Raw genomic sequence first — 14080 nt, 5'->3', positions numbered from 1 at the left:
GGGTCGCCGCGCCTGGGCATGCGCCTTGGGGTCGTTGCGCGAGCCGGGACCCGTAGCGGTCAGAGGTCGGCGGTTGGCGCCTGGCGGCTCCTGACAAGGCGAGGTGCCTGGTGGGAGTGACGTCATGCCGAGCGCGCAAGGCGGTGTGACCGCCGGGTGGGCGGGGCTTCGAGCGGGCGGGCGGGGCCTCGCGTGGGTGGGCGGAGCTTCGAGCGGGTCCGCCTTCTTGCCGCCCACACATTAGGGAAAAGTGCGCTTTCACCACCCAGAGTGATGTTAGGAGTCGTTTTTTGTTGGTGTTCTTTATCAAGTTGAGGAAGTTCCCTCTATTCCTGTTTTTCCAACAGTTCTTATGAGTGGGTGTGAAATTTTCTGCAACGCTTTTCTGCATGTATTAAAATGATCCTGTAGCTTTTTATTTCAGCCTATAGGGAATTACATTGTTTGGCTCTCCTTGGAAAACTCACTTGGTCACGATTCGTTATCCTTTTGGTGTATTGCCTGACTCAGCTTGGTAACGCTTTGTCCAAGGTTGGGGACGGTGCTGGTGAAGCAGATTGCTCTGTGGCCGACCTCCCGTTTTCTGTGTCTGTCTGGTTTGGGGTCGGTTTAAGCTGGGCCTGCAGTGACCTGGGAGTAGGATGGGGTAACTTATTCCCTAAAAATTGTGGTAGTATTCGCTGGGGAACCCATTTGGGCTTCGAGATTTCTTTGTGGGAAGGTTTTTAATGAGAAATTCACTTCTGCATCAGCTAGAGGGCTATTCAAGTTATCAAGGTAATATTGAATAAACTTTGGTAATTCTTTTAAGGAATTTGTCCATTTCATCCAATTATTAGATGTCAGATTATTGGCATAAAGTTGTTCAGCATATTTCCTTATTATCCTTTTAACGTCTGTATGGTCCATAATGATGAGCCATCTTTCATTCTTGACATAGGTAATTTATCTCATCCCTCTCATTTTCCTTGATCAGTCTATATTTATCAATTTTATTGAGTTTTTTTAAAAAAATCATCCCTTGATTTCATTGATTTTTCTCTATTTTAAAAATATCTTTACACTTTGCGAGGCCAAGGTGAGCAGATCACTTGAGGTCAGGAGTTCAAGACCAGCCTGGTCAACCTGCGAAAATCCTGTCTCTACAAAAAAATACAAAAAAAATTAGCCAGGCGTGGTGGCGCTTGCATGTAATCCCAACTACTTGGGAGGCTGAAGCAGAAGAATCACTTGAACCCAGGAGGTTGAGGTTGCAGTGAGCTGAGATCACACCACTACACTCCAGCCTGGGAGACAGAGCAAGACTCTGCCTCAAAACAAAAACAAAAACAAAATATGTATATATATCTTTACTATTCCAGTGGTTTCTGTTTTTTATTATTTCTTTTTTTTTTTTTTTGAGATGGAGTCCTGCTCCATCGCCCAGGCTGGAATGCAGTGGCATGATCTTAGCTCACTGTAGCCTCCACCTCCCGGGTTCAAGTGATTCTCCTGCCTCAGCCTCCAGAGCAGCTGGGATTACAGGCGTGCGCCACCACGCTGGCTTTTTTTTTTTTTTTTTGGTATTTTTAGTAGCGACAGGGTTTTACCATGTTGGTCAGGCTGGTCTCGAACTTCTGACCGCAGGTGATCCACCCGCCTTGGCCTCCCAAGTGCTGGGATTACAGGTGTGAGCCACCGCGCCCAGCCCCGACTTATTTTTGATTGACATAGCTTTATTTTCCTAGGTCAGATCTGTCAGTCTGATGACAGCCTGGACCTTGCCTGTCCATGGATGCAGAGTGTACCGATAGTTCTTGCTGTGGGAGGGGAGAGAGTGGCGCACTCCCTAGCATTTCAAATCCCCGCTAAGCCTGTGTCTTGGGCTGGGTGCTGGAACACATACAGGAGCCAGCAGGGTCCCAGGGACCTACTGGTTGGTGGGAGATTAGCTTGGAAACAAAAGCGAGCTGCATGAGGGCTGGTGGCTCATGGGCTCCCTGCCAGGGTGGCTCGCAGCGGGTGCTGTGCCTGCAGGGCTGCCCCTCAGCTCCTCAGCTCGGGCCACTCCCTGGGATTCTGGACTCAGTAGACCCGGCAGATGCCCACAGACATCTCGGCCTCATCATGTCCAGAATGGAACTCCAGATCCTCGCTCCACACCTGCTCCACCCTGGTCTTCTCATCTCTGTCCTCACTGCTCACACAGAACTCAGCAACGTCGCCCTGACAGCAGATTGCGTCCGCTCTTCAAACCCTGTTCAGAGCCCAGTCCCTCCTCACCACTTGCCCACTGCCACCTCAATGCCAGGCAGCACCTGCTCCTCCCACCCCCCAGCCTGCTCTCCACCCAGTGAGTGACCGGATGCTGCTCTGCCCAGACCCCTCCAGCAGGTCTGTCTCAGAGTTGAAGCAGAGTCGTCTCCATACCCACAGGTGCTGGCACCTGGCTGTCCTACCTGTATCCCCCTTTCATGGTCCTCGCCTGCCCTCCCCCACCTGTGGCCTTTGCTTCAACTCTGCCAGCCTCCCCTCCCTGCCTCCTTCTCACTGAGGCCTGCCCTGGCCCCTGCAAACAGCAGCCCCTCATTTCTCTCCCCTGACTTCTTTTCCCTCATAGAGGAAATCATGTGTGTCACTGGATGCATTAGTCTGTTCTCACGCTGCTATAAGGACATACCCAAGACTGGGTAATTTTAGACTCAAGTCCTTATAAAGGAAAGAGCTTTAATTGACTCACAGTTCCACAGGGCTGAGGATGCCTCAGGAAACTTACAATCATGGTGGAAGGGGAAGCAAACATGTCCTTCTTCACAAGGTGGCAGGAAGGAGAAGTCTTGAGCAAAAGCGGGGAAAGCCCCTTATAAAAGACCATCAGATCTCATGAGAACTCACTCATTGTCAGGAGAACAGCAGCGTGGGGGTAACCACCCCCATGATTCAATTACCTCCCACCGGGCCCCTTCCACGACACGTAGGAATTATGGGAATTACAATTCAAGATGAGATTTGAGTGGGGACACAGCCAAACCATATCACTGTATAACACACTAATTAGTTTATCCTGTGCACTCCTGTGCCCCCAATGAATGTGAACAGCCTATAGGACGGACGTCACTTCTTTGTCCACCCCATAAATGTTTGTTGAATGTTGAATGATGATGGGACATCAGCAGGCAGAGGGATGAAGGGCATTTTAGGAGCAAGAATTTGTTGGAAGATTGTATGAAAGAACAGGGTCTGTGCTAGAAACTAGTGTTGCCAACAGAAACCTGGGAGCATTTCTCAAGTGATGACTTATGATCTGGGAAGCTGAGGGATTGCCTCTGCAACCTCTGGTTCAGGGCAGCTTGTTTGTATTTCTAAGTGGAGAACAACTTTTGAAAGAAAAAAATGTTGAAATCCGATTAACATTTTTTTCCAAACAAAAAGAAACACAGGAGGATTCGATCCAGTTAGACCCATTCCCACTAATCCCGTTTGTCGCTTTAAAAGATAGTGAAGTTTGGGAGGTTTCTCAATCCATTAAAATGAGTTCTTGACTTCACAGATTATAATTTTTGAAAATTATTTCTCATCCTTGCTTGATTGAAATGAAGACAACAGAACATTGGCTGTGGGGGCTGGCACAAAATTAACTAACCCTAAAATACTAGTATAGCTTAAACTTTCGTTTATTGCTAAAAATTTATCACTGCTGTTTCCTGTGGGGGTGTGGTTGAGCAAAGTGTTTTGAGCTGCATTTATGCGTACTTGACACTTACGCATTTTGATCGAGGTGATTTAGTGGGCATTTTCACTGGGACAGGGATGCTTGTATGTGTAATCTTATTAAAGCTAATAAAAACTTACTAAAAGCTAATAAAAGCTTACTAAAAGCTTCTTGCTTGATTGAAACGAAGACAACAGAACATCCCATGGTCTGGAACCTGATGACTTTGCTCAAGTTTTAATGTGGGTTCATGGTTTAAGGAGCTGGTTTTTCAGAAACTTTAGTTTGAGCCTTTTTACAATGTGCACAAAGAACCCGTTGCTGTAGCTGTCAGGGTGCCAGTGTCTCTGGGCGACACACATTGCTGTGGTTTTTCTCCGCTTGGTGAGCAGAGATAAAGGGGGCAGCAGGACCGGGCCCACCAGCCATCCGGGCTGCCCACGCAAACCACAGGGCCGAATCCGGAGCCGCCCAAGGGCCACACAGCTAAGCCGAGTGCGTGAATGCTTATGTGACCGTGTGAAGGAGATTCCCACCGCGTGGCTGTGGGGGATGGAAAAAGGCTGCTTGGAAAGATGTAGAAGACCTTCGAGTAAACAGTTACATTTCAGAAACAGGGCCTGCTCAGAATGTGTACTTGGTGGGATTCTATTCTTAGGGACGCTTCTTTCTTCTGAGATACCCGAGCTCTGTGGCGAGTGGCACAGGCAGGCCCCCTTCCTTTCCTAGTTGGGTTCTGACAGCTCCGAGGCAGTGGTTTACACAACCGACACGAAACATTTCTAGGATCCACCCGATTCCTCCCCTCATTGATATTCAGGAAGCAGCTCTCCTTCCCCTGCCTTCAGCTCAAGTTTGCTGAGCTTTTGTTTCATTTGTGAATACTTCTTGCTGGAAGTCCCTCACCCAGAGACCAGTGCTCCCAACGGCAGAGCAGCGGGGGAGGTAAGTGCTCAGACATTAAGCCGTTAAGTAGAGGCATGTTTTGCAATCTCTCGTTTAGCTACCAATTGGAGCAGTTTAATGTGCTTGAGTCCCCGGCGTGATGTGTTCATGGACGAAGTTGCCGATGGATGTTGTCAGGTGTTGCACCTGGAGGGCCCAGATGGATCAATGAGGCATTTAAAGTGTAGAATCTCACCCTGAACCCAGACTATTCAGGTCCGTTTTTCTAGGAAAGTTATTTCTTTTTCACTTTTAGATTCAAGTGCTCATTTTCTTCTTCAAATTTAGAGCACCTCAGTATGAACAATATTTCTTTTGTTAAAAAGTATTTCTTGGAAACAACTTATTGAAGTTTCTTCAGAGTGGTCAAAGCCGATGATAATTTTATTCCAGATAAAGAACTGGTGACACGTGGCTGTACATTCAGCACAGCTGTGGTGTCCCCAAGTGCCATGACCCAGGAGCCATTCAGAGAGGAGCTGGCCTATGACCGGATGCCCACGCTGGAGCGGGGCCGGCAAGACCCCGCCAGCTACGCCCCGGACGCGAAGCCGAGCGACCTGCAGCTGTCGAAGAGACTGCCCCCCTGCTTCAGCCACAAGACGTGGGTCTTCTCTGTGCTGATGGGGGTGAGTAGCTCCACACTAAGCCCTTGGAGGGCCACGAGCATCTGGTCCCTCTGGTGACGGACTGCAGTGCCCTGGAGCCCCAGGTGGGACAGAGAGAGCAACTCTCAGACTAACCCTGCTGCTGCAGAGCTCTTGGATGCCGACGAGCTTCTTTTGCTTGTGTTTTCACAGTTATTTTTATTAATTTATGGGTGTCTCAAGGTTGTGCCAGCCTTGAGCTGCTCCAGGCTGTGGCTTAGTCCCACCAGGGTAGGGACAGTCCCAGGGCCATGAATGGGCCCCAGGAGTCTCCATGACCCTCGGCTCTGGGGGCCCAGGGTCCTCCGAGGGGTCACCTGCAAAGGTGGGAGGAGGCGTCTCAGGCCTTCAGGTCGGCCCTCATGGAGAGAACCTCAGGGACCTCCTCCTCCTAGGGAGGGCCTCAGGGGCCGGCTGGGAGGGAGCTGGTGAACAAAGGAACAGGCCTGGGGTGGACGGGCAGCGCCAGATGTCTGAGGGACTTCCCTGGGGTCCTGGCCATTCCCTGCACAGTCGTGGGCACAGAGATGATTGAAGGAGCCACTTGGGCCTGAGTGTGTGCAGCTGCTCAGAGCCATGCTGCAGGACAGGCCTCTATGCAGGGACCCCAGGTTCCGTGTAGCTTGGGCTGAGAATGAGATCCAGGCCGTGATTTCTCCCCTCCCTGTGCCCTGGCCTCCGCCGGCAGCCCCTGCAGCACCCACAGTGGTCCTGCCCACCTCCCGTGGCCTGAGCATGCCCCACCAAGACAGGCGTCCGCCTCGGAGCTGGGGACAGAGGCGGCTCCTGGGTGGTGGTGGCCATCTCCGGGATCTGCCCTCCTCCGCCTGGTGCCCTGGACTTGGTCGCAGCCCCTCCCCCGCCCAGGCCAGATCCCCTCTGCCCCAGACCTCGCTTCCTCTGCCAGGACCCTGGGTCCCAGTGACCTTTGATACTGACTCCCCTCAGACTCACCCCGGGGGTGCTGTGCGTGAGAGAGAGCCCCCTCCCCACCGCACCCCTGCGGTGCTGTGCGTGAGAGAGAGCACCCTCCCTGCCTCCTGCTAGGGTCTTCCCTGCTCAGGAGCCCCTGGGCCTGGAGCCCCTGCCTGGAGGGATCTTCTTCCAGATCTGGAAATTAGGTTCTGCAGACGGAGGGGGATGGGCAGTTGTTTTCCAGTCTTGTGTCTGGACCTGGGTGTGGGATCCGGAAGACTGCACACACAACATGTTGGGGCAGGAGTATTTTGTGGGGAGAGGTGCCATTCCTTGCTCTAAATATTGGCAGATCCCCTTTCTTCTCTCCTCCAGATAACAGCGTGGGGGGTCCATGCTCCGACATGGCTGGGGGAGGCTGGTCCATGTCCTGGGCTGCGGCGGGGCTGCGTCTGTCCTACAGGAGGAGTCCAGGATGGGCGGGTCCCAGGTGCAGGTGTGGTTGATGCTGGGGGACGTGGGTGAGTCACCAACACACAGACAGTGAAGCAGAAGTTGAAGGGTCAGGGTCCAGCCTGGGGACGGGGCGCGTTGTAACCTGGGATTCTGTCGCTGTCTTGCAGAGCTGCCTCCTGGTGACCTCGGGGTTTTCGCTGTACCTGGGGAACGTGTTCCCGGCTGAGATGGATTACTTGCGCTGTGCTGCAGGCTCTGTAAGCAGCTTCCTCCACGCCTCTGCCAGTGCCCAAGCTCGCCGGCACGTGCTCTGGTTTCTTTGTTCTGAGATGTGCAGGTTTCTGTCACCTGTACCTCATTCAAACCTCTTCATATGGGCCGGGCACAGTGGCTCATGGCTGTCATCCCAGCACTTTGAGGGGTGGAGGTGGGTGGATCACCTGAGGTCAGGTGTTTGAGTCCAGCCTGACCAACATGGACAAACCCCATCTCTACTAAAAATACAAAAATTAGCTGGGCGCGGTGGTGGGTGCCTGTACTCCCAGCTACTCAGGAGGCTGAGGCAGGAGAATCGCTTGAACCTGGGAGGCGGAGGTTGCAGTGAGCCCAGATCATGCCACTGCACTCCAGCCTGGGCAACGAGAGTGAAACTTCGTCTCAAAACAACAACAACAACAACAAGAAAAAAACAAAAAACTCTTCATATGACTTTAGTTTCACGTAGAGTTCATCACCTTTGAGAATTACTGATGAAGCAGGCCTGAACCTTGCTCTGCAGACGCCTGTGCAGGGAATTGCGTGTTGATTCTGAGCCTGCGGCTGCGTCCTGCCAGAGCTGGCAGCATCTGCCCTCAGGGGACTGGGACCTGTGCCCCACATCCTCCCAAAGCTTCATGCTGTGTTTTTAGAAACTTACACAGTGCCAAGGCCGGTGGAGGCACCCACTGATCCTCAGAGCAAGGGAGGACAGACAACCGCTGACCCCTGGTCCTCTGTGAACCCCGGCCACTGCCTCCCCAGCGTCCTGGCAGCTAGAGCACCATGCTGGCTGACCCCTGGGCTCTGGCCCGCAAGCCACGGACCCCATGCCCCTCTGGCCCGCAAGCCGCGCACCCCATGCCCCTCTGGCCCGCAAGCCGCGGACCCCATGCCCCTCCTGCTTCAGCTGGTCCCGAGCTCTCCCCTCCTCTCGCTTCCACATGCCTGCTGGGTCTCTGGCCCCTGCCCTTTCTCTAGGGACACTGTTGGTGACTGTCCCCAGCAGCGCCCCCGAAATGTCTTAAAAACAAAGTGGATGCCCCGCCCCGTGCTGTCCTGGGTCTCTGCTCCCTTAGAACAAAGCCCTTTGGGGCAGGTGACCCGTCCCACTCTGCTGCCCTCTCTGGAAGCTTCTCCGTGGCCTTTATCCTCACCATGGGAGCCGCCCTTGTCCCAGTGGAGCTGTGAGCTGTGCCCCTTCAGCCTCAGCGGCTGCCGGATATGGGCAAGTGCCCACCCCCGCCCAGCCTTGGCCCCACTCGGCCCTGCCCCCGTCCTTTCTTCTCTACCCTGGGCCCTCGTGGCACCTGAGTGGGTGCTGAGCTGAGCCTGGCTGTCCTGGCCCTAGCTCTGCCCCTCGCTCAGGCCCTGACGGGGCTTCTTCTGCCTCCTCACCCAGCACTGCTGTGCTCAGCCCCTCAGACACCCCTGCCTGCACCCCCGACTCAGGGCCCGGGGTCCCATGGCTGCAGGAGCAAGGCCCTGCACGGCAAGGGCCACAGGCCTGGGCTGGCCCGACTCCATCCACCTCCCTGTCCCTGACGTCCCAACCTCCCTCCCTGGCCCTGGACTCCTAGCCTTGGTGTGGCCCTGTGGGGACAAGAAGGCTGAGGACAAGAAGGCTGTGGGACTCCTTTCTGCCTCCCTCACACGCAGAGTCTTGCTCCTTCCTTTGCTTCTTTCTTTCTTTCTTTCTTTCTTTCTTTCTTTCTTTCTTTCTTTCTTTCTTTCTTTCTTTCTTTCTTTGACGGAGTCTTGCTCTGTCACACAGGCTGGAGTGCAATGGCGCCGTCTCTGCTCACTGCAACCTCCACCTCCTGGGTTCAAGCAATTCTCCTGCCTCAGCCTCCTGAGTACCTGGGACTACAGGTGCCCGCCACCACGCCCAGCTAATTTTTTTTGTATTTTTAGTAGAGATGGGGTTTCACTATGTTGGCCAGGCTGGTCTCAAACTCCTGACTCTGATCCACCCGCCTCAGCCTCCCAAAGTACTGGGATTACAGGTGTGAGCCACTGCACCCGACCTCCTCTTTCTTTCTTTCTTTCTTTCTTTTTTTGAGACAAGGTCTCACTCTATCACTGAGTAATCACAGCTCACTGCAGCCTCGAACTCCTGGGCTCAAGAGATCCTCCCAGCTCAGCCTCCGGAGTAGTTGGGACTAGAGGTGTGAGCCACCGCACCCGGCTGATACTTTTTCCTTTTTTGGGTAATTTTCAGCAAAGACCAGGTCTTGTGCCTGTGTGAGTTACATTCTAGACTTCAAAGCTTATCCAACTGGAAGAGCCTTCATTAACAAATATCTTTTTAGCACATCAGAAAAATAAAAACTTCTTTCAGAATAAATTATTTTGAAGTACCTGGGGGTTGGGCGCAGCGGCTCATGCCTGTAATCGCAGGGCTTTGGGAAGCCGAGGTGAACAGATCATTTGAGCCCGAAGTTAAGATCAACTTGGGCAACAGAGTGAGACCCCATCTCAAGAAAAAATTAAAACTGAGAAGTACCTGGGGGCCTTCTAGTCAAGCCAACCCACTGTGTTGCATGGACTGGCAACACTGTTTTGTGAATATGATTCAGATCCTTCTGGAAGCGCAGAATGTTAGAGTATTTCAGAGTCTCAGTTGCTCAGGTGAGCGGCGGGCTCATGGGATTCCGGTTTCATTCCAGTGCATCCCCTCGGCAATTGTGAGCTTCACCGTCTCCAGGAGGAACGCCAATGTGGTGAGTCCAGCTTGCACGCAGCCTCTGCCAGGGAGAAAGCCGGAGGGGCCGACAGACAGTGTGCCCATGTGTGCTTGTGTGTGTGCCCACGCACAGACGTTGTGGCACCAAGAGGGGCCCCCGAGGTTGCCCCCCAGACGGTAAAGCTCCTGCCCAGCCCAGCCTTTGCCACACAGAGGGGAGAGCGGGCTGAGCACGCAGGACTCCCCACCATTATGTCCTAATCAGGATAATTTTTAGTGAATGGCCTGAAGTGTGGTTTATCTGTTACCTTTTTTCTTTTATTATTCAAAGAAGGAAAACCCCTCCTGCCTTGTTTTTCAGATTCCCAACTTTCAGATATTGTTTGTTTCCACGTTTGCTGTGACCACTACATGTTTAATTTGGTTTGGATGCAAACTAGTCCTGAACCCATCAGCAATAAATGTGAGTTCACACGAGTGTCGCGCAGACGCCTGACATCCACAGCCCCACTCCCACGAATGGTGTCAGCAAATGTTTGTTGAGCTGGAAATAGGTGGTAAATGTTATTCACAGCTCGTGAGTTTGACAAACGTTGAGAGATTTATGCATCCAAAGAAAATAATTGTCTTTATTGAAGTCTCGTGATTCTGCGGGACAGATTTATTGGTAAACAATGTCTTTTGCAACGGTCCTTAAAAATTAACAGTGACATAATACCATGTTTCATCCAATCTGTGTAAGACAGTTGTTCAATGCACCTCTAAACAAAAACGTGAAATTGTGGGTGGCAGAGGTTGTGGGAGCCAAGATGGCGCCACTGCACTCCAGCCTGGACGACAGAGCAAGACTCCGTCTCAAAAAAAAAAAAAAAAAAAAAGACAAAAATCCCAAAGGAAACCAGGACCTCATCCGAGATACTGCAAGGAGGGCCTCCTGCTTTCTGTGACATGTGGAATGCACTTGATGATTGGGGAAAGCTGGAGGAGGCTTGAGTATGTCCTGGCCACTCTCGTTGGGCAGGAAAAATGAGTAGACACTGGAGGACCCAGTGGGAACACCCACACTGCCTTTTTGTTTCGTTTTGTTTTGTTTTTGAGAAGGAATCTCGCTCTGTCGCCCAGGCTGGAGTGTAGTGGCTCCATCTCGGCTCACTGCAACCTCCGCCTCCCGGGTTCAAGCAATTCTCCTGCCTCAGCCTCCGGAGTAGCTGGGATTACAGGCGTGTGCCACCACACTCGGCTAATTTTTGTATTTTTAGTACAGACAAGGTTTCACCATGTTGGCCAGGCTGGCCTTGTACTCCTGACCTCAGGTGATCCATCCACCTCGGCCTCCCATAGTGCTGGGATTACAGGTATGAGCCACCGCGCCCGGCCTATGACGCTTCTTTATTAAGACGGAGAGCAGATGGAGTGTGGTCCCTGGGTCAGTGGCTTGTATCTGAACTGCTCAGAGGCAAGTTACTCACTGTAGCTGTTGGCTGGCCCTGGGAGGAGCTGTCTCTTCAGGATCAGGAAGGAGCCAGAGGTCAAAGCACCAGAAATACAGAAAATAAAAGACAAGGTTAATGTCACACTTTTCTGAATTTTAGAGTTCTCCTTATGCTTTTGTCTTTTTGATCTGTCATTTTTTTTTTTTTTTGAGACAGTCTCGCTCTGTCGCCCAGACTGGAGTGCAGTGGCTCCATCTCGGCTCACGGCAACCTCCGCCTCTCGGGTTCAAGCAATTCTCCTGTCTCAGCCTCCCGAGTAGCTGGGATTACAGGTGTGCGCCACCGTACCCAGCCGATTTTTGTATTTTTAGTAGAGAAGGGGTTTCACCATGTTGGTCAGGCTGGTCTGGAACTCCTGACCTCAGGTGATCCAACCGCCTCGGTCCCCCAAAGTGCTGGGATCACAGGCGTGAGCCGCCTCCCTCTGCCTGATCTGTCAGTTTCTAAGAAAAGTGTTTCAAGTCCTTCCCCACCTCTACTGATATATCTACATCTTCCTGTGGCTCTGTTATGACATCATATATTTCGAGGCTCTGTTTTTAGTTGAATGTGGTTCTGCAGTCTTTCTTTTTTAAATGTATTTTAAAAATTGTCAGGCCGGGCGCGGTGGCTCACGCCTGTAATCTCAGCACTTTGGGAGGCCGAGGTGGGCGGAACACCTGAGGTCAGGAGTTCGAGACCAGCCTGACCAACATGGAGAAACCCCTCTCTACTAAAAATACAAAATTAGCCGGGCGTGCTGGTGGGTACCTGTAACCCCAGCTTACTCGGGAGGCTGAGGCAGGACAATCATTTGAACCCAGGAGGCAGAGGTTGCGGTGAGCCGAGATGGCGCCATTTGCACTCCAGCCTGGGCAACAAGAGCGAACCTCCGTCTCAAAAAAAAAACAAAAAATTGTCAGACAGCTACACTGACTTTTTAAAATGTATGCTTCTATGAATATTAACACACATATAAATTCATGTCACTGCCAATACGGTCAGGGCCTGCAGTCGTTTCATTACCCTGCAAAAAACCTTATGTTCTCAGTGCTTGACAATCATGCATGAAGCTACTCTAAACATTCCGTGAAGGCTTTTGTGGGAACAAGGAGCGTTCAGAATGGGGTCGGTAGACCAGAGCCCAAGGCCAAATCCAGCCCTGGCCTGTGTTTGTACAGCCTTTGCACTAAGAATGGTTTTAAAAACTAAAAGACCCCAAAGGCCCATGTGAGGCAGAGAGAGTGTGCAGCCCACAGTGCCTCACAGCTGGCCCTGGATGGGAAAAGTGGGGACCGTGGCTGAGAGTCCTGCGCAGCCTGCCCGTGAGGTGGTCTGGTGGACGCTGAAGCGCGGTGGCGTGAGAAAGGCGGGCCCGGTGCTGAAGCGCGTGTGCCCCTCGGCAGATCAACTTCAATCTCATCCTGCTGCTCCTGCTGGAGCTGCTCATGGCGGCCACGGTGATCATCGCTGCACGGTCCAGCGAGGAGGACTGCAAGAAAAAGAAGGTGGGTGCAGCTTCTGACCCCGCAGGGCAGGGGGTGCAGAGGCATCACCCCAGGGTGAGTGAGGTGGGTCTCAGCGTCACCCTCGGAGGGCCGATCTGGGCTGCTCCAGGGCATTCCCATGAGACCCCTCTCTCCTGGGTCTCAGAAACCCCGGCCAGGAGGGGCTCTGGAGCTGGGTGAGGGGTTGGCGACCACCGGCTACAGGGAGGTGAAGACAGATGCTGTACCCTCCCCTCCCCCTAAGCCCGACTCAGTCCAGTGCTCGTCCCCAGGGGATCACCAGGAGACACCACATCTGCTAAAAATACCTGTAAACACGTTTTCATATGCAAGGACAATGTGTGTGAACATTTCCTCAAGCCCAAAGATCCACGGGCACCTCCAAGGTGGTCTCGCATCTACACGGCAGGCTGACCTGACCCACTGCCCACGGCGGCCGGATGCCAGCAGCAGTGCTGAGTCCCTGTGCCTGTGCACCCGAGGTGACAGTTCTGTTTCTTCGTAGGGCTCCATGTCTGACAGCGCCAACATTCTGGACGAAGTGCCATTTCCTGCTCGGGTCCTGAAATCTTATTCAGTAAGAAAACTTCCCTTCTTTCTCTTTTCTCTCATGCTCTGTTGTGGGTGACTGAGGCTGGATTAAACGTCACGTTTCGATTCCGAGTTGGCTAAGAGTTGGCTGTCTACACTGCATGGCAGCGTGCGCCTCATCTGTGGAGACTCTAGTCTGTTGTTGGTATCGTTGGTAATAACCTTCCTTATCGCGAAAGGTGCTGCTGGTGTCCTGTAATTTTAAGGGGGAGTTTGTTACTGCCGTAGGTGAGTTGACACTGTTGTCCCCGAGGAATTTTTTTTTTTTTTGAGACGGAGTCTCACTCCATCAGCCAGGCTGGGGTGCAGTGGTGCTATCTCAGCTCACTGCCACCTCTGCCTCCCAGGTTCAAGCAATTCTCCTGCCTCAGCCTCCTGAGGAGCTGGGACTACAGGCACATGCCACCACGCCCGGCTAATTATTTTATTTTTAATAGAGGCAGGGTTTCGGCATGTTGGTCAGGCTGATCTCGAACTCCTGACCTCAAGTGATCCACCCACCCAGGCCTTCCAAAGTGCTGGGATTACAGGTGTGAGCCACCGCACCTGGCCTCTTTCTCCTTCTTACTTTCAACTTTTCTTGCCTTGTACTTTGGTATAATTGTTATAAGCAGCACGTAACTGTATTTTGTTCTTTATCTTATGTCATTCTCTCTCCCTAGCTTTTTGAATGTAGCCCATTTCCTCTGAGAGTTATTACTGATAAATTTCTACTTATTTTTACCATCTTGTGAGTTTTCCATTTTCCCTGATTTTGCCTTTTTCCCTCCTTCCCCGCCTTCTTTTGAATTGGCGGAGGCTCCGTCCTTCCTTTTCCCTCTAATTTTGGATGGGAAATTTTTCAGTATTCTTTTGGGGGTTGCCCTTCATATTCTAATACGCTCCTTGATAAACAGACCATGCGGGGTCTGTCC

The 14080-nt window shown here is 52.3% G+C and overlaps 1 protein-coding gene across 5 annotated transcripts in view; it reads left to right on the top strand.

Annotated features, from left to right (window-relative positions):
* Nucleotides 1-2404: 2404 nt before the first annotated feature.
* Nucleotides 2405-14080, top strand: part of MLC1 (modulator of VRAC current 1) — a 28691-nt gene continuing 17015 nt past the window's right edge. For 2 of the 5 annotated variants that reach the window (XM_024352900.3, XM_054675946.2), the window contains exons 1-7: nucleotides 2405-4852; nucleotides 5030-5265; nucleotides 6822-6911; nucleotides 9579-9632; nucleotides 9957-10058; nucleotides 12474-12575; nucleotides 13081-13152. In XM_024352900.3, coding sequence (XP_024208668.1) covers nucleotides 5089-5265; nucleotides 6822-6911; nucleotides 9579-9632; nucleotides 9957-10058; nucleotides 12474-12575; nucleotides 13081-13152 — 597 coding nt within the window. In that variant the 5' untranslated portion in view covers nucleotides 2405-4852; nucleotides 5030-5088. The remainder of the gene's footprint in view (nucleotides 4853-5029; nucleotides 5266-6821; nucleotides 6912-9578; nucleotides 9633-9956; nucleotides 10059-12473; nucleotides 12576-13080; nucleotides 13153-14080) is intronic. The other 3 variants (XM_063808029.1, XM_024352899.3, XM_024352901.2) reach the window with 2 other exon arrangements.

The sequence above is a fragment of the Pan troglodytes genome, chromosome 23 (assembly GCF_028858775.2).
Source record: "Pan troglodytes isolate AG18354 chromosome 23, NHGRI_mPanTro3-v2.0_pri, whole genome shotgun sequence".
Classification (NCBI taxonomy): Eukaryota; Metazoa; Chordata; class Mammalia; order Primates; family Hominidae; genus Pan; species Pan troglodytes.
Note: the sequence above shows the minus strand (reverse complement) of the source record. Positions and strands in the feature narration are given on the sequence as shown.